Here is a 21297-nt window from a genome sequence, read left to right on the forward strand (position 1 = left end):
TCCTATGTTTTTAATCCCCCGTCCCAATGATATTCGTGCTAGAATCATCCAAGAAAAAGTAATGATTCTGATCAAACTTTCTAAACTTTTTGACTGATCATCTGTACAGATTCAAAAAATGTTACACATAGATTATCTGGCTTATCATATCAGTGCAGCTGTTTTTGTCTGCATAAATCTATACTTTTTTAAAAAGTTCTCTGTTTCTCTTGAATTAATTGTGTAAAAATATGTGCTAGCTCCAAAAAATTTTGTCCCTTTTATTTGGAGTTTCAAGTAATCAAGTTTTATTTAAATTGCACAATTCTATTCATTTGGGCACAATTAACAATACTGACAATATTGCTAGGTTTGCTGTTGCCGCTGCCATATTCCTCCATCTTCTTCACAATATCCAAGCCATTTATAACTTTACCAAATACAACATGCTTTCCATCCAACTAATGAGTTTTAGCAGTAGGTATAAAGAATTAGGATCCATTTGTATTTGGCCCGGCATTGGCCACAGGAAGGATACCAGGTCTTGTGTGTTTCAATTGGAAATTCTCATTGGCAGATGAACATAGATAAACTTCTCACTTGTGCCCTTGTGTTTTGTGAAGTCACCATCCTGGCACAAGGAATGATTCTGTGGAATGTCGAGCTCTTGTCACCAAACCCTTATTTACCAGTGCATAGAAATTTTCTACAAGTTTTTGGGACTGCATTAGCAAAGAGGTCAATCTCAATGTGGCCCAGGGCGTTGCCTCTGATGGTGATGTCCAAGAACAAGCATGGGTTCTTGTTCTTCACTGTGATGTTTGCAGGAATGGCCCTGACACCAAGTAGTGGGGAGGAGGATTTTGTCGCTCATTTTAAACTTCTCCAAGTCCATGAGGAAGTTTCAACCTCCCCTACCCTGGAAGCTCCACATTTTTTCCCTCCCATAAAATGTTGTAGTATATCACAATAACTTCATTGCATGTGTAGGCATAAGGATTGTATGATAATCTTTATCCAAGCAGTCAGTTCCAGAATAAACTAGGTAAGATTACTGTGACCGCAATCTGCCAGTGATGTGTAACATTGCCCTGTAAGTTTGTATTACCTGATGGAAACCACTGTGAGCTAATGTTCCCCACAGTAATGGCCAGCTCATGTAGATTTTAACTGACTTCACAATTTTCCAGGCTAACATTGAGACTTTGAATTGGTGTGACTATGTGGGAATATGATACCTATACCACAGAGCCTTAAAATGAAATGAAACAAAATGAAAATGAAATGTAGCTGACAATGGACAGTTTGAATATGTATTTCTGTAATTTTCAATCGGCACATCCCAAAGTTCATATCTGAAACCTGTTCCCAGTAACTCTTCAGTGCCAGACACAGTGTAGTTTAATGGGACTATCTATAGTGATTTGACATTCTGTTTTAATTTGTTTGGTCATTTTCATTTTCAGTGTAGCTGAAATTTTAAACTCTTCAAGTGGGGAGAATTTTGACCATGAGTCTACATCAATGAACTGATTTATTAACGGTCTCAACTTGATTATCTGCTTTGAAATCTTAAAGGAAAATAAAGGAGTAAAACAATTTTAGACTTGTTTTACTATAGGGTGATTATTCATTTGTTTTCTGCACTTCTGCTGTTTCATCACTTGAATAAGATATGATCTTGCTTGCAAGGCAAGCATTTATTGCCTATCCTGAATTGCCCTTAAAAAGGAAATGGGCCACCTCCTTGGACTGCAGCAGTCCATGTGGTGCATTGCACCCACAGTGCTCTTAGGGAGGGAGTTGCAAGATTTTGTCATACTGCTAGTGAAGGAGCAGCAATATGGTCCAAAGTTCCAATGGTATTTCTTAGAAATTCAGACAATTCTTAGGGAGTTAGTAGGAAATACAACAGACCACTTGACAAAGAAGCTGTTTTCTCTCTCTCTGTGGAAAAACACAGATTTTCTTGCAGTCAAGATCCAAGGTAACATAAAGGTCATGGCAATATAGTTGGCGCTATCAGAAAATCTTGTGGTTATACCCACTCACCTATGCAAGGATATGGCATGAGTTAATGAATGTCACCCAATGAAAGATAAATCAAAAACCTGACCTGTTCCAAACTAATAGATAGGATGGAGGTGATACTTTGGATACATATCCTGTGGGCACTGGTCAGAACTACTGAAGCTACTATTTGACAGAGGTTAAGCTGTTGGCCCTCAGAATTAAAGTGGATAAGTGAATGTTCGGAGTGTTAAGTATCAGTTCTAGCCAGACAGGGGAAGACTAGAATGACCTCTCCAACACGTCGACTATCTGCTGCCCTTGTCCTTCTAGGTGATAGAGTTGACAGGCTTTGTAGGTGCTGTTGAAAGTACTTGCTGCCAGTGTACATTTGTATTTTAGGGAGCGAATGTTTAGAATGTTAAGATCTTGGATGGTGAAATCTGTGTGCAGGGGCCAGTATCCCATCACCAAGTCACCCTTTATTTACATGTGCACAGCCAGCTTGGAGTCAGTCCCTGAAATGAGGAGATTCTGAATCCCTGTTTATATCTGCAGCCAGGGCTCCCTGATTGGCCCATGTTAACAACCCAATCAAGGATCTCGTAGCCAATAAGATCCACCTGGTTCCAATCAGTACAGATGGGTTCTCATTTAAACAAATTGCTTTGTCCTTCTCAAGTTTCTTGAGTTTTGCACTTGTACGGATCCAGTTTGAATGGAGGGTATTCATCACAGTCCTCTCAACTTGTGCTCTGTAGATGATGGACAGGCTTTGGGAAATCAGAAGGTGAGATACTTGCTCTAAAGTATTCAGCCTGATCTACTCCTTTCAGTCACACTATTTACGTAGTGGCACTGTTGTCCAGTGATGATGATTGTAAATCTATTACAGGCAGTGCTTTAAGGATGTGAATTGTGGAGTAAGCAGAAATATTAGTTATCAGAGTCCTTTTATCTTTGGTTGATTGTTGATATTTCTAGAAAAGTTGGAATTCTGAAATAATATTTTTAAATGTTTAGGTGTTTTAACAAAGGCACATTGTTTTTAAAGGTACATTTAAGTAGCATTGTATTACAGTTTTTGATAATCAATTTTTTTGTAGAGTATTGGCATTTTGTGCAATCAAATCAGTTGGTTTAGTTTGTTACATGTTTCGTGCTACAAACTGCATGCTGCGAATTTTCTATGCAGCTTTAGATGGAAACTTAATTCAAAAGGCAAAATACTTCAAGTTTATTGATATAAAAATGCCTCTGGCTGTGTTACTCTGGTTTGGAGCCAGCAGAGAAGTACTGAGATAGTAGGAACTGCAGATGCTGGAGAATCCGAGACAACAAGGTGCAGGGCTGGATGAACACAGCAGGCCAAGCAGCATCATAGGAGCAGAGAGGCTGATGTTTTGGGCCTAGACCCTTCATCAGAAAAGGGGGAGGGGAAGGGGGTTTTGAAATAAATAGGGAGAGAGTGGGAGGCGGATAGAAGAGGGATAGAGGAGAGGATAGGTGGAGCAGAAACAAACAGGTCAAAGAGGCGGGGATGGGGCCAGGAAAGGTGAGTGTAGGTAGGGAGTTAGGAAGGGGATAGGTCAGTCCAGGGAGGACGGACAGGTCAAGGGGGCGGGATGAGGTTGGTCGGTAGGAGATGGAGGTGCGGCTTGGGGTGGGAGGAGGGGATAGGTGGGAGGAAGAACAGGTTAGGGAGGCAGGGACGAGTTGGACTGGTTTTGGGATGCGGTGGGGGGAGGGGAGATTTTGAAACTTGTGAAATCCACATTGATACCATTGGGCTGCAGGGTTCCCAAGCGGAATATGAGTTGCTGTTCCTGCAACCTTCGGGTGGCACATTTTACAACTTAATGATTAGGATCTAACACCAGGAAGGTCTGAGTTAGGTAGAAAAGCTAATGATATGTCAAATGGAGTAAAGGGAAAAAATGAAAAAGGAAGTAAACCATCAAGTTCACTTGATTAGCAATGATAAAAAAAACAAACAGGAATAATGGAAATCTAAGATGTGAACTGTAATTCCTAAAGTGAAGAGGAGGTTTATTGTTATACATGACAACCTGATGAGTTGATATTTTACCTGTGACTCTCATCAATCCAGTGAGAGGCCACAACAATCATTATTTGTGTTTAATGTTATTGATGCTGAGTGGCCTGCTGTACATTTCTGTATTTCTTAGCTTGATTTGTATTTCTTAGTTTGCTCACACTCACTGCACCCAAAATGTTAACTCTGCTTTCTTTGCATAGATGCTGCCAAACATGTTGAGATTTCCCAGCAATTCTTATTTTTGTTTCTGATTTCCAGCATCCACAGTTATAGAGTCATAGAGTCATACAGCACAGAAACAGACCCTTTGGTCGAACTAGTCCACGCTGACCAAGTTTCCCAAACTAATGCCGGTTCCGCTTGGCTGCATTTGGCTCATAATCCTCTAAATGTCTTCTATTCATGTACCTGTCCAACTGTCTTTTAAATGTAACTGTACCTGCATCGATCACTATCTCTGGCAGTTCATTCCATAAACGAACCACCCTCTCTGTGAAAGAGTTGCTCCTCAGGTCTTTCTCCTTTCATCTTAAAAATATGCATCCCTAATTTTGAACTTCTCTGCCCTTGGGAAAACACCAGAATAGGAGTAGGCCATCAAGACTGCTCTGAGCTTTATAACAATCATGGCTGATTGAACAATTTAACTCCGTTTAGCCACAATATCCACATAATCCTGTATGTCATTTGTAATCAGAAATATATCAACGTCTACTTTAAATATATTCTAAGATTGAGTTTCACAGATGTCTGGAGAAGGGAACTCCAAAGATTCAAACTCTGAGTAAAAATGTTTCTCCTCATCTCAGTCCAAAATGGCATTCCCTTTATTTTCATATAGTCCTCAACCAAGGGAAATATATGCATCTACCCTGTCTAACCATCTTAAGTATTTTGAAGTAGATTTCAATCACATTGTCAGTCATTCATCAAAACTCTAGAGAATTCTGGTCTAGTTTGCCCAGTCTCCCTTTATGGAGTTCTTTGTGTTCCTTTTTGGTCATTTCACATGTCCACCCTCAAGAAATCACCCTTTCTTTCTAAATGTTCAAAAAGTGTTTTTGTACATTTCAAATGCAGTGTGAATATGTGAAACCAGTGCTCAGAGTTGGGAGGCAACAAGGTTGTTAAAATTTTCAATAATCCCGAAAGCAGCAAGTAAAGATTGTTGGTGGAGGTGGGTGAGGCTGAAAGCCTGTTTTTGTTGCACTCCTGTTCTTAGTTTACCTTACTTCCTGTGAAAATGGCAGGGAATAATTATTGTCAGGTATATCGATCAAAACAGTGTAATACTAATTAAAATAGAAATTGCTCGAGCAACTCAGCAGGTCTGGCAGCATTTGTTGGAAGAAAGCAGAGTTAACATTTCGAGTCCGGTGAATCTTCATCAGGACACTGATCTGAAACACCAGTTCTGATGAAGAGTCACTGGACTCGGAGTGTTAACTCTGCTTTCTTCCCACAGATGCGTCCAGACTTTTTGAGTTTCGCCAGCAATTTTTGTTTTCATTTCAATCTGCTGCATCCAGCGTTCTTTGTTTTACGTTATTGATTAATATTCTTTAATTTATATTGTCTTTTTACAATTGAAGTTCTAATAGATCCAGTACAAGAGTGGGGGAAAGGGTTTGCTGGGAGATTTTCCTTGTCTGCAGTTTATAGCACACTAAAGAATATGATAGGAACAAAAACAAAGTTGCTGGATAAGCTCAGCAGATCTGGCAACATCTTTGGAGGAGAAAACAGAGTTAACGTTTCGGGTCCAGTGACCCTTCCTCAGAACTGGACCCGAAACATTAACTCTGTTTTCTCCTCCACAGATGTTGCCAGACCTGCTGAGCTTTTCCAACAACTTTGTTTTTGTTCCTGATTTACAGCATTCACAGTTCTTTTGGTTTTTATTAAGGAATATGATAGATTCCTTTCAATCTACAGTTGCAATTGAAATATTGCAAATAGAATACCTTGCTCACAGTAAGCTACAATTTACTAGATTATACATTGCTGCGTTAGTCTCAGATTCTTCCAAAGGGCATAGAAACAACAACAATAACAGGAATGTTGGAATCATTTAGCAAACATGGAGAGAACAGAAGAGTTCCAGCTTGCCAGTGTGTCATAATGCTCTCTAAGATCATTATCTTCATACTTTCCATTGTTATTAACTATTATGGTTCATTAGAATTTATGTGGATAATGCGTCTTTTTCTTTTATCTTTTAAAGTTATGCTACATTTGTTTATATTGGCTATGGAAAAGGTCATGGAATCTGATAGGAAACCTTTGTGAATCAGATCACAATCTAGAATAATGAAAAGGGGAAACACAGCTTCAGGGGGCTAAGAACAACTGCGGTCAGACAGATAAATTGGAATTTAAGGTTGGCACTGAAAATGATAACTGAGCAATGAGCTACCTTTAAGTGGGAGAGAGCTCAGGAATAGTCAAACTATTTGCCCTCAAAGGGCAAAGACAGGGTTTTAAAATCAAAAGTTCTGAATGTGGTGAAGAAGACAAAGTGTGCTGATGACAGGTGCCAGGTGGTACTACAATCAAGAAACATGCTGAATATAGAGCATTTAGAGGGAAATGGAAAAAACAAACAACAGAAGCTAAGAGAGATATGAAAACAGACTGGCAGCTAACATAAAAGGGAATTCCAAATTCTTCTAGAGGCATGAGAAAGGGGTTTGGACTGACAGTTGGGGCCCGAAAGACCAAAGTTGAGAGTCGGGACATAGAGCCTGCACCTTCTATGAAAATTGACAACCTCACTCTGAAGGTCAATGACAGTTTCACATATCTTGCATCAACAATTACAAGAAACAGTCCTTTAATGCTGAAATCAGCACCAGGATTGTTCAGGTGGCAGCTCTCACGTCAAAGTTGAGAAGGGAGATGTAGACCAGCAGCAACCTAACCAAAGTCCAGAATCCAAAAACATGGTTTTTTGGTGAGCTTATGATCAATGCAAGAACGATAGGTCACCCACATCTATGACCTAAGGAGATCTGCTTGCAAGCGAGCTTTCAAGTTGATTGGACACAAAATTAATGCATGTGATATGCTCACTGCTAACTGGAGTGCAGGCCAGGAAGGATGTGGGAAAAACAGATGTTAAAATAAATGACCAGATGTTGGACAAAGTAGCCTGCCTTAGAAAAACATCAGTTGACTTTGAGCTACACTTTTGAACTGAGCCAACTGCAGAAGGGACTGCAACTCACAAATCAGTCTCAACAGATGATGTTCAGTGCAGGAGTGGCATGCACACTGGATGCAGTCCATCATTTTAGCCTAATAGATGACACAGCTTCTGTTGGCATTAGAGTGGTTAAATGATGTGTGAGGCAATTCAGTTACATAAAGGGGGATGCACCTGTAGAAGCAGGGGGCATACCTGAAGTGAATACTTTGCAATTGCCTGTACCAAGTATAAGATGCTGACTAAGTCATGGTGGAAGACTGTATTTAATGTCAATCAGGCACAAAGACCAGACAAGACATATTCAAGGATACTGAAGGATTGTGAATGAAAAATGTGGCAGTTTTCCTCTCTTCCTTAGACTCAGGGATGTTGTCAGAAGGCTGGAGACTTGGAAATGTTACATGTGAATTCAGAAGAGGGTGTAAAGTAAAGTCCAGAAACCACAGACTAATTGATTTATCTTCAGTGGTGGGGAAACGTCTAGAAATAACTATCTGAGACAAAGGTAGGAGTCACTTGAGAAAATGTGAGTTAATTAAGGAAAGCTAGCATAAATTGTTAAGGGAAAATTGAGTCATAAGAATGATTCCAGGGATAGTGAATTTCAGTGAGTAGGATAGATCGGAGGTGTTCAGGACTTGTGTGAAGATTTGTAGCTCGGGTGCTGATTGTAGATGTTGGTGTGTTCACTGAACTGGGAGGTTTGATAGCAACCGTTTCGTCCCCTTACTCGGTGACATCCTCAGTGCTGTGGAGACTCCTGTGAAGTGCTATTGTTTTGTGCCAGTTCAAAGTTACATGGTCTGGTTTTTGCTGGTTGGGACACACCAAAACCCAAAACAATAGCCACCATGCCATATATAAAAAAAATCTCAGAACTGACAACCAGACTACTCAGACCACTAGGAATCATGACAGCACACAAACTGGCAGCCACACTAAGACAGCAACTGACCAGAATTAAAGACCCAATAGATACCATAGACGAGAAAAACCATACTTTAAACTGGGACAACACTACTATCATTGGACAAGTCAAACTGAGGACAGCCAGGGAATTCTTGGAGGCTTGGCATTCATCCGCAGGCTCCATCAACAAACACAGTGAATCAGACCTGATATACCGATCATTACAACGCACAGGTTGATCCGGCACCTACCCAAGCAGCAAAAACCAGACCGTATAAATTCGAACTGGCACAAGACAACAGTGCTTCACAGGAGGCTCCACAGCACTGAGGATATCACCTAGTAAGGGGATGAAATGTCTGCTGTAAAACCTCCCAGCTCGGCGAACACACCAACATCTACAGATAGGAGGTATGGTTAGTAAGTTTGCAGATGACACCAAAATTGGAGGTGTAGTGGACAACAACAAATGGGATATTGATCAGATGGGCCAATGGGTGGCAGATGAAGTTTACTTTAAATAAATTTGAGGAGCTGCATTTTGGAAACACAAATCAGGGCAGCACTTATATACACTTAATGGCAAAGCCCTGGGGAGTGTCGCTGAACAAAGAGACCTTGGCGTGCAGGTTCGTGGTTCCTTGAAGTGGAGTCACAAGTAGATAGGATAGTGAGGAAGGCATTTGGTCTGCTTGCCTTTATTGGTCAGTTCATTGAGTATAGGAGTTGAGAGTCATGTTGTGGCTGTACAGTACATTGGTTAAGCCACATTTGGAATGCTGTGTGCAATTCACGTCTCCCTGCTATAGGAAAGATGTTGTGAATCTTGAAAGGGTTCAGAAAAGATTTATAAGGATGTCGCTGGGGTGGAGGGTTTGAGCTATTGGGAGAGGCTGAATAGGCTGGGTTATTTTCCTGGAGTATCAGGGGCTAGGGGGTGACCTTATAGAGGTTTATAAAATCATGAGGGGCATGGATAGGCTCTTTTCTTGAGGCTAGGGGAGTTCAAAACTAGAGGACATAGGTTTAAGGTGAGATGGGAAAGATTTAAAAGGGACCTAAGGGACAACTTTTTCACGCAGAGGGTGGTGCATGTAAGGACTGAGCTGCCAGAGGAAATGGCAGAGGCTGGTACAATTACAACATTTAAAAGGCTTCTGGATGGGTATATGAATAAGTAGGGTTTAGAGAGATATGGGCCAAATGCTGGCAAATGGGATTAGATTTAGTTAGTATATCTGATCGACATGGATGAATTGGATCAAAGGGTGTGTTTCCATACTGTATATCGTGCTGATTCCATGACTCTAAGTTGAGGCTATTTTCCTTGGAGAAGAGATGCATCAGAGGGGATTTGATAGAAGGATCTGAACAGAATGGATAGACAAAAATGTTCCTGCTGGTAAATTTATTGAGAATGAGGGGGCACAGAATTAAAGTAATTGACAAAAGGAGCATTGGAGATCTGAGGGCAAACTTTTTCGCAGAGATATTGAATACGCTACGAGTGTGTGGTGGAGATATATTTAGTTGAAATATTCAAGAGTAAATTAGGCTGAAAAGGAAGAATATGAATGTTACAAGGAAAAGACAGGGGAATGGCATTTAGAGAACTGGTGTAGACATGGCAGGCCAAATGGAACCCTTCTGTGCAGCAACAATTTTTACATTCTCGGATTTGAGTTCCAGAATAAAGCTTCCAACTGCAATAGGTGGCTACCTGTGCATTTGAAAATTTATTACAGCAAAGCTGAAAGAGTGCTGTTCTCTTTTAACATGCTCAGCGTGTAAGACGCTAAAGTTGCTAAGCATCACAATTATTTCACAAACCAATTTCCTGTAGGCAATTTTCTTTGGTATAACAGGATAAATTATATGTTGTCAAGTACAAAATATCAATTTAAACTCAATTTTTTTCAAACCTTTGCAGTGTAAGCACGAGAGCTTTTATTAGTTTTGAGAAAAGAAATATAATTTTGGTCTGTCTAACTGTGCATATTTGTATATGGCTCAGAAAAGGAACAGTTCTAGTCAGTTGGGTTCCTCTTGGAACATGCTGTGCAGTGCAATTTCCTTAAATGCTAAGTAAATTGCTGTTTTCTGCATCAAGGGATCAATATGAAATGTTCATATAAGTCTTTTAAAATGGTGACTTAACAGAACAAACATATTTATTCTTGGATCAGGACGTGATTAATCAGTTCCATACATGATTTTCTGTCATTGATTGGGCTTTAATAAATACTAATGACTCATGCTCAACTAGGCTCATTTCAGCACTTTATTTGTCTATAAACTTGAAAATACACTAAAGCAAAAGGTTATCAACAATATAAGTACAAATGAAAATAGGATGTATGTGACTTACAAAGAAGGTCAAGAGTTGCCGAATCAAGAATCTAATTTGGGTGCAGTCATTACACATTTATAATTTTGATAAAATGCAGTGAATTGCAGGCCAGTCAATATTCGAAGGAGATGAGGGGGATTATTAATTCAAAAGTAACCTGCTTTATCTTTTGCATTTAGACAACTGACTCACCTGATGCTCATTTGCACAATTTTCTGATGTTTTGTTTCACATTTCTAACATTCGGAGGTTTACCTTTTATTTCTGATTATATTGGCATCTATAATACAGCACTATAATGTAAAGCCTGGAAATTATAGCTGAAGTAGTGTGCACAATGCAATGGGGTATCCTTGTCGTTACTAATACAATCTGCTTCACACTCTCTGAACCTCCAAACATCAGTTTTCTCTGCCCATAAATATGAATCCTTTGCTTCCTTCCATTCCACCTGACACTTTGATTATCTCTTTGTGTTTCCCAATTACTCAATATCATTTAATAATTTACTTTGCAAGTAGATTACAATTCCAATTTCAGGTACTGTTTTAATGGTACGCATAGTGAATGAGGAAGTATTTAAATCAAAATGAGCTTTGTTGCATTGTGTAAATTTTAGTGGTCAGAATTTGTCAGAATTAAAAATATCTCACAATGTAAATTTAGTAAAATAATTTGACGATGAATTGCCATGGAGTTTGATCTCAGCATTAAATTGGGATTGATCTTGCTGGCTCCCAAAATTGCTGATCCTAATGAGATTTGTGTGGTCACTGGAATCGCAGCTCATTTCTTTGGGACTATGGACTCCAATCACAGGATGTCTCTGGCACTCGTGCACAACTGCCCCCTCTTCCCAAAGAAAATGTTCTCACTGACCACTTTAGTCCCTTGAGAAGAGTTTTATAACAAACACATGCTGTTTGTTTGAAAGAACTTGAAGCCTACTTCAGATGCCTTTTATCTGGTGTGAAAACTCATATACATTTCAATTGAAATGTGTACTAAAAGATGATGAACTGGTAACTTGCAGCCTAGCATATTTTGGTCTATTGCCTATATGTCAACTCTTTCATCAAAGATACAGCAGAGAAAGTTTGGACCATTTCTCTTCAACTTCATGGGCCACTTATAATTGTTTCCACATCTGATCATACTTTGAAGTATAATGAGTTTCACTTTTTACTTTCTATAACAAAACCTGTTCTCATAGTACAAAGAGTTGTTAAATACAATGATTCTTGCATTTTAACCAAAATTTGTGTACCTATTTTGTGGAACCAAAGAAATTATAGCACAGAAGGAAACGCCTCAGTGCATCATGCAGATGGCACTGATTTTCACCTGGTCATGAAACTATGTATTTCCTTTTAAACAGTTTAAAACTAGTTGCAGAAACCCCGTCCTCATTTACAACAGATCCCATTGTTGGTAAATGAAAAGGGGAAGGGCGTGATTTATTTCCGAGATGGTGCAGTAACAATGTAAATGAGAACTTTTCTTCAAACTGCCACCTTCCTTCTTTTAATTTTAGTCTTTGATGGCAGTAGTATTTAATTTTAGTTAGGACCAACTTAGGACTGATTCCTTTCCTGGTCCCTGTCCTCCATGCGCCGCAACGAGGTTTAATTTTAAAATGTGATCTGATAATCAGTCTGTATAGACCACAGTATTGGCAGCAAATCAGTCATATTTCTTGAGTTAAAAAAAACTTATTATGAACAAAACGTATTGAAACAAAAATGTAAATATTATTAACAAAAATTTTAAACTCAATATATATGCACAACTACCCTTGAAATGACATCTACATGCATTGTTAATGAAAGATGAAATCAGTGCATTTGTGAGAAACTATATTGGTGCTGGAATTCTAGATGTCGAATGTATCTGGGTTAAGAGCTGAGAAGCAACAAGGGGTGGAAAGGATTCACTGGAACTGTCCTGCAATGTCCAAATAATCATTGTAATAGAGGGAATGGTGTTACATAGAAAATTAGAGTTGCATGTAACAAGTGTGCTGCAGTAATCATGGGTGATTTTTAAACTATATATGGACTGGGCAAAATTTCATTGGCAATAATGCTGTGACAGATGTTGGAGTGTGTGCAAATGGAGTTTTAGATTAGTATGTTGATGCACCAATGAGAGAATAGGCTATCGTAAATTTGGTCTGTTTCGTTTTAAGTTCAACAACATACGAAAGTGTTTTAATCTCTGACATGATAGATCTTACAATAATCACCCAATGAGAAAAGTTTTTCAAACTGACATCTTTATTCTTGTAACTGCACCCCTTGATGGAAGTCAGCTTTCAGCCTTTTACTGCATCAAAACCTTACATAATTTTGAAATTTCTAGATAACCCCAACCTCTCTGAATTTTCAATATTCAGTCTGCTTCCTACTTAGATTATCAATCTGATATCTGTATATAGTGCCTTTTACTGCTTCCTAGCTATTTTCTCATAACCCAGGAAGCTCTTATTCTATTTGTTCATCCTTTCCCCTCCACAGGAATGCACGTCAACTGTCTCCAGTTGCTTTAAAGGCTTATTCTTACAGTTTACCTCCTGCTAGTCCAAGACCTTGGCCCACCAAAATTGGAATCAATGTCATCCAACTGAAAATAGCAATCCCCAATTTAGTACTTTTCCTTCAATTGCATCTTGCCCTTTTCCATGGCTAATATAAATGGTCTTATGTTTTGTTCTTTAAAGGCTGGCTGAAAGACATTTGATCCACTTGACCCATTTCATTCCTGGAAATGATCTGGGGTAAAAACAGATAATCACTTGGACAACTGTAGATTGTCATGATCAAAGTGTGAACAAGTGCCAGAGCAATAAGAGGATATTTTTCTGATATTTTTCTTGTAAAAACCATGTTACCACTATGATAGTCTGGGTGAGGCAAGCAGTAAAAGATACAGTTAGATGGGGAAACTTTATTTAGGGTAAAGGTTCAAGAAAAGGTTTAAGAAGCATGCTCATGATATCATCAGCATATCATTGGATGTGACCTGAGGTTATAAAGGTCTTATGTTCCATATTACCCTCAAGATCATGTTGGATATTACACACTGCAAGAATCATGCTGTTCTGTTTAACTTCATAGTTAAACATTAGTCCAAACACTAATGTGCCTGAAGAATATAATGTTTGCACATAATAGTTCGATGTAATAAATGTCTGTTGGATTCTTCAATACCAATGATTTTCACTATGAGTTTTGTATGTTGCGAGAGATAGCATAAGTATTGCCACATCAGGTAAAACACCCTCCTGGAGGCAAACCTGGGCCAAAGACTATATCATCCCCTTGCCAGTTTGCCATCAAAGCCATGATGTTGATGCTGATCATTCAGAATAGGCTAATGGATTCAAGAAAGTTGTTTATGAATCATCTGGAAATTCTGGATGGTGATCTGAGAAGGCATAGCAATAACTGATCTACTGACGGAGACCATGGGACTAATACTGGGCTGGCGAGCTAGATGAGGTGGAGTTTGAGCAAGCTGGCAAGAGAATAGGGTGAGTTAGTTGTGATTGCTGTTTGTAAGGAGGCAGTGATTAGTGTCTCAATAGGGCATTTGGAGAATGACAAGAGATGCATAGTGTGATGCTGTGTCATCCTACTTCAGAAGGGGTATAGCCTGAACTGTTGGGAGAAGAGGTTGCTGAGCACTGAATGGTTGGGATAGGGATAGGGAAGCCAGAAGGTGTGAGAAGGAAATGGTGAAAAGATGCATAACAAGCTGTTGACTGTTTATTAAATAGCCATTTGTGATGTCAGTAAATGGGAATTTAGGATTAAATATAACATGGTCATTACGACAAGAGACAAGCTATTCATGTCACTTGGTCTGTGAGGTTTTGCTATTACATTTGAAACTCCTTCTATTTTACTCAATCTTATCAACATATTCTTTTATTTATTTCTTCCTCCAATACTTCACTAATTTTCTCTTCAATTGCATTGAATTGTTTGCCTCATTTACTCAAAAAACTTGTCATGAAAATAATTCTACATACCCTGTTACAGTTCATTTATTGTGATTTGCAAGATATTTCTTCAGTAATGCATTTTCAATATTTTCCTTTTCCCTCCTAAGCTGAAGGAACTCACTAGTTTGGACCTGCGCCACATAACCGAGTTGAATAATGAAACCGTAATGGAAGTGGTCAAGAGGTGCAGAAACTTAAGCTCTCTGAATCTTTGTCTGAACTGGAGCATTAATGACAGGTACAGGTGTACTTTCTTCATGTGTGCATTAGATTAATATAAATTGTTTGAACTCAAAAAGAAGTGCAATTTTAACTTTTTTGCCACATATGGTCTTGTGGCCAAACTTAATTCCTATGCCATTACAGGACACAAGTCGTATTGATTTTATTTCCAAAGTCAGAGTGGGAACATTTATGTTTAAAAAATTCTTCAATATTTGTTGAATGAGTCATTCAAGAAAACGAAGAAAGGCAGGATTTATACAGTTAATGGTCGGGCCCTGGGTAGTGTTGTCGAACGTAGTTCTTTGAAAGTTGCCTCACAGTTTGACAGGGTAGTTAAGAAGGTGTTTAGCATGCTTGCCTTCGTTGCTCAGACCTTTGAATATAGGAGTATGGTATCATGTTAAGGTTGTACAGGATGTTGGTGAGGCCACATTTGGAGTACTTCTGGTCACCCTGCAATAGGAAGGATATCATTAAATTAGAGAGGGTTCGGAAAAGATTTACCAGGATGTTGCTAGGACTGGAGGGTTTGAGTTATAAGGATAGGCTGGATTGACTAGGACATCTTTCACCAGAGCATAAGTAGGAGGTTGCGGGGTGACCTTTAGAGGTTTATAAAATCATGAAAGGCAAAGGTCTTTTCCCTAAGGTGGGAGGGGGTTTGAAACTAGGGGGCATATTTTTAAGGTGAGAGGAGAAAAATTTTAAAGGGACCTGAGGGGCAACTTTTTCACAGGAAGGGTAGTTCATAGGTGGAATGAACTGTCAGAGGAAGTGGTAGATGCAGGTACAGTTACAATATTTAAAAGATATTTGGATAGGTACATGAGTAGGAAAGGTTTAGAGGGATATGGGCCAAATGCAGGCAAGTAGGACTAGTTTACTTTGGGAAAACCTGAGTGGTATGGACTAGTTGGACTGAAGGGTCTGTTTTCATGCTGTATGACTTTATGACTATATTCACCCATTTTTTAAATTAAGTCATTGTGAAAATGATTTGTTAGTTCGTTGTTTGAATTGTTTGTTAGTTGGTCATTTGTTAGTTCCTGAGTGAAAGCAGCTTCAGCACAGCAATACTACTGATTAGTTGAGAGGATTAAATGCAGTCCATAGCATTTGTTTCTTGTCGGCTTGAATGTTAAATTAATTTGAATGTTTGTTACATGAAGTTATTGTGAACAATTTAATTTTGATTAGATTGCATAAATTATAAGTCATTTTACTGGATGCCTATGAAATTAATTGGAAACACTTTGATTTGTTTATAAATCCTGTGAAGGTTAGATTGATCAATTTTCTTTTCCAGCGAAGCCAATGGAACGGGAAGTCATATGAAATGTTAAACTGGCTGCTGAGTCGCTATTCCCTTTTTTACACTATCCTCCCCAAAATCAAGATCACCCTTCATTATTATGCTGCTTGTTGCAACTAGATTTTCATGTCAAACAAAACAAATTGTACAATGTAAAACTTCAAAACAAAGTTGATGACATTGCATATCTCGCTTTTAAGACATATTAGGATGTCTTTGACAAAGAAACTCAATATTCATTGTTGATAGATTAAAGTATTTTCCTTGTGCTAACTCAAACAGTTCTTCAAAAAAAATATTCATGGTTAGTGATTTCCAAACTGAACAAGCTCCATGGCACCTTTCGACTGATTTTAATGACACTCTGATGGTTCTTTCAATAATTCTCGTATTTCCTCCTCAGGTCTACAGGAATTTTTTTGAATTGATCTTTTATAGGTTGCTATAGAGAACAGCTATGTTAAAATGCTTGAAAAGAGAACTATGAAAATGTACTTAAAAGAGTTTTGGTAGTTGGTCATATCATTGCAGATTTTAGACCTCGTACTAAGTCGAGTCCAGTCTGATGGGGTAAAAATTCCTCCTTTATTTCTAAAAGTATTGACGTTTTCCTGGGATGAAGTTTGAGATCACAATTGTCCCCCTTATATGTGGCCATTCTTTCTAGGCATGTGTTAAAAAAAATTGGCAGGAAGCAGGTAGAATAGAGACTGTTCATTCAGTATCCTCACCAAATATCCACACAACTTGCTTCAAGTGGCGATTCACAAGATTGCAATAAGGACAACAGCCATAGCTTATTTTTCCTTTCCTGACCCAGCAAGACTGAAGCGAGTTAAAACATTTTGATGACCATCCTAATGGACTAATTGAACAGAGACTGGATACTGTCTGTTTTCTTGAGACTCAGCCGTTAACAGGTAAATTTGCTGACCTATTGATGATGGTGCTGTTAACTTTAACTCTAGTCTGAAAAGTATTTGTGTGATTTTTATCAAGTTAAAACCATAAATTTTACAAGCCATTCAACCGATCGTGTATGCGTTCACTCCAGAAAGAGTTACCCAGCTAGATGCATTCTCCAACCCTATCTCTGTAGCCCTTTAAATTCATCACTTTCAAATATACATCCAGCTCTTTTTTGAAACCTCCTATGGAATCAGCCACTCTCCCAAGCAGTGCGTTCTGAATTCTAAGAACTCTCTTGAGTAAAGAAGTTTCTCCTTATCTCACCCCAGCTGTCTTGCTGACAGTTTTGGAATTGTGACACCATAATTCCTCACACTTTAAAATCGTCAAAAATCAAGTTAAATTATAGTGGTTGCGTAGTTTACTTGAGCCAGGGATATGTGGTGGTCTGGTAGAATCCAGCTTGTAATGTTTATATCTTCATAGTACTGTTCATACTAGGAATGCAGATATTTTGAGCTTGCTTTCCACCTTTCTATCTCTTTTGTGGTCCGTGGCTCTGCTGTAATTTTCTTCCAGAGCTTTGGCGCGTGAGCAGCAAAGAGAGCTATTTTAAAATTACTTCAATTTTTTCTGAAGCTTTAATAGTGCAACCATAGAGCATTCAAAATGACAATTGCATATTGCTGTAAGGATGCTCTGCTGATGGAGCAAAGTATAGTGCATTGAATTTCTTAAGTCGGAGGATTACATTTATGGGGCAATTGGGGAAATTCTTACCTTTTAACGACAGAATGCTTTCTCTTCAATGTAAATTGTTTCAGTAATTTGTGAGATATTTTTATAGGACAGTAAGCAAAACAAAATATTACTCCCTCCTAGGGTAAGTGTTTAGCTAATATTGCAGTGAGTTTTTAAAATAGAAAAATATTGTCTGAGTGAGACTTTATTTTCTGCCCTACGTGATGAAAGATTTTACACTTTCCCCCTTTATATAACATAAGATAGAATTTTGCAGAGTGAGAGAGCAGAGAAAGATTATTTCAGATGCTGCCATATGGAATTTTTGGCACAAACTGATTCTGTTCAGCAGGACTCTGTGTAGCAATAGAGGTGCAGATTTTCAGGCACACCTGGAACAGACCAACAATATAGTTCACCATCGAGATTTTCATAAAGTACCTTCCTAATATTTTGTGCTTTGCCACCCTCAGCAGAAGTTGTAGTTTGCACATTTCTGTTTCAAATTCAATCACTGGACGTAATTATCATTCTTAAGGGCAGGACTTACTGCCCACACTGAATTGCCCTTGGGAAGGTAGTGGTGAGCGGTCTTGTTGCAATCCGTGTGGTGAAGGTATTCCCATATTTCTGTTTAGGTAGGGAGCTCCAGGATTTTGCCCCAGCAACTTTGAAAATGCAATGATATATTTTGAAGCCAGAGTGATGGGCATTTGGAGGGAACATCATGCTTTCTTCCATATTGCAGCACCTCTGTGGTAAAATCAGGTCATTTGGTTCTTGACATTAATGAAAATAGGTGATGTCAAAGAAACTGGAAATACCACTTCAATTTAGGGTAGTGTCAGTCAACCCACAAGACCATCTCCGATTTCCTTTCAATTCAGATAGAGTTTGATGTTTCCATTTAGGATTTGAATCCATTTATAAATTTTCCAGTTTATTTCACTGATTCCAGTTCAGCCAGTTTAATAGATGTCTTGACTCTGAAATAGGGCAGATGCAGGTTAAACTAATATCCAACAGGTAAAAAGGCAAATAAAAAACCTCTAAGTACTGGAAATCACAATTAAAGACAATGCTGTCAATGGGCAGTACTGACATTCTGACAAATTTATAGGGAACAGGAAGAAATTGTGATGTGGTCGTCCAGTGTTAAATCCATGGATATTTCTCATAGAATGTAAGTGCAATAATATCCAGAAGTTATAATAACTTAGTGAGATTCAAATGAGCAACCAATTAAATTTTCTTTGGTGACTTGACTGGAATTAGTTATATTTGGGGAGATAGTGATGTGGTAATAATGTCACTTAGCTAGTAACTCAGAGGCCCAGGCTAATGCTCTGGGCACTACAGTTCAAATCTCACCATGGCAACTAGCAACATTTCCATTCAGTGAACATTTTGGAATTGAAAGCTGGTCTCAGTAAGAAACAAACATCAATTGTTATAAAAACCCATTCGGTTTACTGGTGTGCTTTAGGAAGTATGCCATTCTTACCTGATCTGACCTCCATACTCCAGACCGACAGCAATTTAGTTCACTCTTAACAGCTCATATCAAGGGCGATTGGGAATGAAAGTCAAATGTTGGCCTGGTCAGCAACACCCAGATTTAATGAATCAATAAATCCTGATCTTGTGGTTTATCATTTACATTTTGGCTATCCTCAGAGGAAGTTAATTCAAGATATTTAAAATCTTGCAGAAGCTTTGTTTCTTTAATGTTTTAATATTGAGTTACTATTTTTCATTACAGTCACCTTGTGGCTGCAACAGAATTCAGTTTCTTCATTTCAATTTTAATTCATTCAATTTTAGTTTGTCTGAAATATTATAACTTTTATAGCTATACAGAGAAGAATGCAAATAGCCTATCTGCACAGCGTCAGTTTGGCTCCGAAAGTGCTGTCATTTTCACACACACAAAGAAAGATCATATATTATAGAATCATAGAATCCCTACAGTGCAGAAAGAGGCCACTTGCTTCATTGAGTCTACCCTGACCCTCTGAAGAGTATCCCCCCCCCAGACCCAGCCGCCTAACCCTGCATTTAGCATGGCTAATCTTAACCTGCACATCTTTGGACTGTGGGAGGAAACCAGAGCACCTGGCAGAAACCCATGCAGACATGGGGAGAACAAGCAAACTCCACACAGGCAGTCAACTAACGCTAGAATTGGTCCCTGGCACTGTGAGGCAGCAGTGCTAATGACTGAGCCATCATGCTGCCCATTTCTCAGCAATGTACATTCAAGGACCACTGGGCTTGTCAGAATATAATTGGTTTTACATTCGGAATTACATTGTGTGGGAGTTTGGGAGGTGTGTTTTTTTTGGGAATTACACTTAGAAGGTTACCTACAACAGCAAAGGTGTAATCTGCCATCTCCCCCCACCATGTATATACATATACATAGTTGCACAGAGCACCAGTATGCAGAAGAGACATTGTCATCCTTTTTGGAACCCTTAAATCAATCGTTACTCTACTAACCTTTTATAAATTTTACTTACTTGTCCTATTAAACATGCATAAATACACAACTAACTGCACACAGCTGTAAGTTGTTTTCATGATTTTAGTGTGGTGGCAGGTTTTGTACCAAATTTGGATTAGTTTCAACAGAATGGGGATTTACAAGAATATTGTCATGGATTGAAAATTGCAGCTATGAGGAAAGATTGGACAGGCTAATTTTTGTTTCCTTATCATAGAAGAGGCTGAGAGGTGACTTATTTGAAGTGTACACAATAATGAAGGCCTTGGATAGAGTGGACACAGAAGACCTGTTTTCACTAGCAGAGAGGTCAGTTATAGGGGGTACAGATTTGATATGAATATTAGAAAGATTAAAGGGAAACATCTTTTTGCCCAGAGGGTGTTGGTGTTTTGAATTTGCTGCTTGGTTTGGTGGGTGAAGCCGATCCCTCAATTGGTTTGAAGTGACTCTGATACTGCATCTGAAGCATTGGAACCTGTAAGGCTAAGAACCAGTTACTGGAAGGTGGCCTTACAATGGGTGACTAGTTTACCCAGCCAGTGCAGACACAATAAGCCTCTCCGTGCTGTATCTTTTCGATCACTCTATGGGCTCTTCCCAGCACCCTCACAATGGAGTATTTGGCATTTTCTGGATTTGAAAGTCTTGGATGAAGAGAATTATAAACTAACATACATATTCCCACAGGTGCCTTATATTGTAGTTATATTTTTTCAATTTGTAGTCATTGAGTCATACAGCATGGAAACAGAACCTTCAGTCCAATCAGTCCATCCCGATAGTAATTCTAAACTAAACTAGTCCCACCTGTCTGATCTTGGCCCATTATCACTCCAAATCTTTTCTATTCATATACTTATCTAAGTGTCTTTTAAATATAGTAGCTGTGCCCAATTCCACCACTTCCTCAGGAAGTTCATTCCATATGCAAATCATCCTCTGTGTAAAAAAAAATTGCCCCCACGTCTTTTTTAAATCTCTCTTCTCTCATCTTAAAATTATGTCCCTTAGTCTTGAAATCTCTCAACCTAGGAAAAAGACACCTAACATAAACCTTATCTATACCCCTTATGACTTTAT

The 21297-nt window shown here is 38.7% G+C and overlaps 2 protein-coding genes and 1 pseudogene across 2 annotated transcripts in view; 2 read left to right on the forward strand and 1 right to left on the reverse strand.

Moving 5' to 3' along the window:
* The window catches only part of fbxl17 (F-box and leucine-rich repeat protein 17), a 192737-nt gene that overhangs the window by 122599 nt on the left and 48841 nt on the right, over nucleotides 1-21297 (forward strand). The window lies entirely within an intron of this gene.
* LOC109912517 lies at nucleotides 288-2457 on the reverse strand (annotated as a pseudogene).
* LOC125482789 (F-box/LRR-repeat protein 17-like) lies at nucleotides 2675-16142 on the forward strand. The gene is made up of 3 exons (XM_048595035.1): nucleotides 2675-2779; nucleotides 14629-14759; nucleotides 16053-16142. The coding sequence occupies exons 1-3, from the start codon at nucleotides 2708-2710 to the stop codon at nucleotides 16087-16089; spliced, it is 240 nt and encodes a 79-aa protein (XP_048450992.1). The 5' UTR covers nucleotides 2675-2707; the 3' UTR covers nucleotides 16090-16142.

Source organism: Rhincodon typus, chromosome 3, assembly GCF_021869965.1.
Source record: "Rhincodon typus isolate 14 chromosome 3, sRhiTyp1.1, whole genome shotgun sequence".
NCBI lineage: Eukaryota > Metazoa > Chordata > Chondrichthyes > Orectolobiformes > Rhincodontidae > Rhincodon > Rhincodon typus.

Excerpts from the sequence above, each read along its gene's own strand:
- LOC125482789 (XM_048595035.1), top strand. The coding sequence starts at position 2,708 with ATGGAGGGTATTCATCACAGTCCTCTCAACTTGTGCTCTGTAGATGAT. Across the intron at positions 2,780-14,628 it reads AGGCTTTGGGAAATCAGAAG|CTGAAGGAACTCACTAGTTT; the intron begins GTGAGATACTTG and ends TTCCCTCCTAAG. Across the intron at positions 14,760-16,052 it reads AACTGGAGCATTAATGACAG|CGAAGCCAATGGAACGGGAA; the intron begins GTACAGGTGTAC and ends TTTCTTTTCCAG.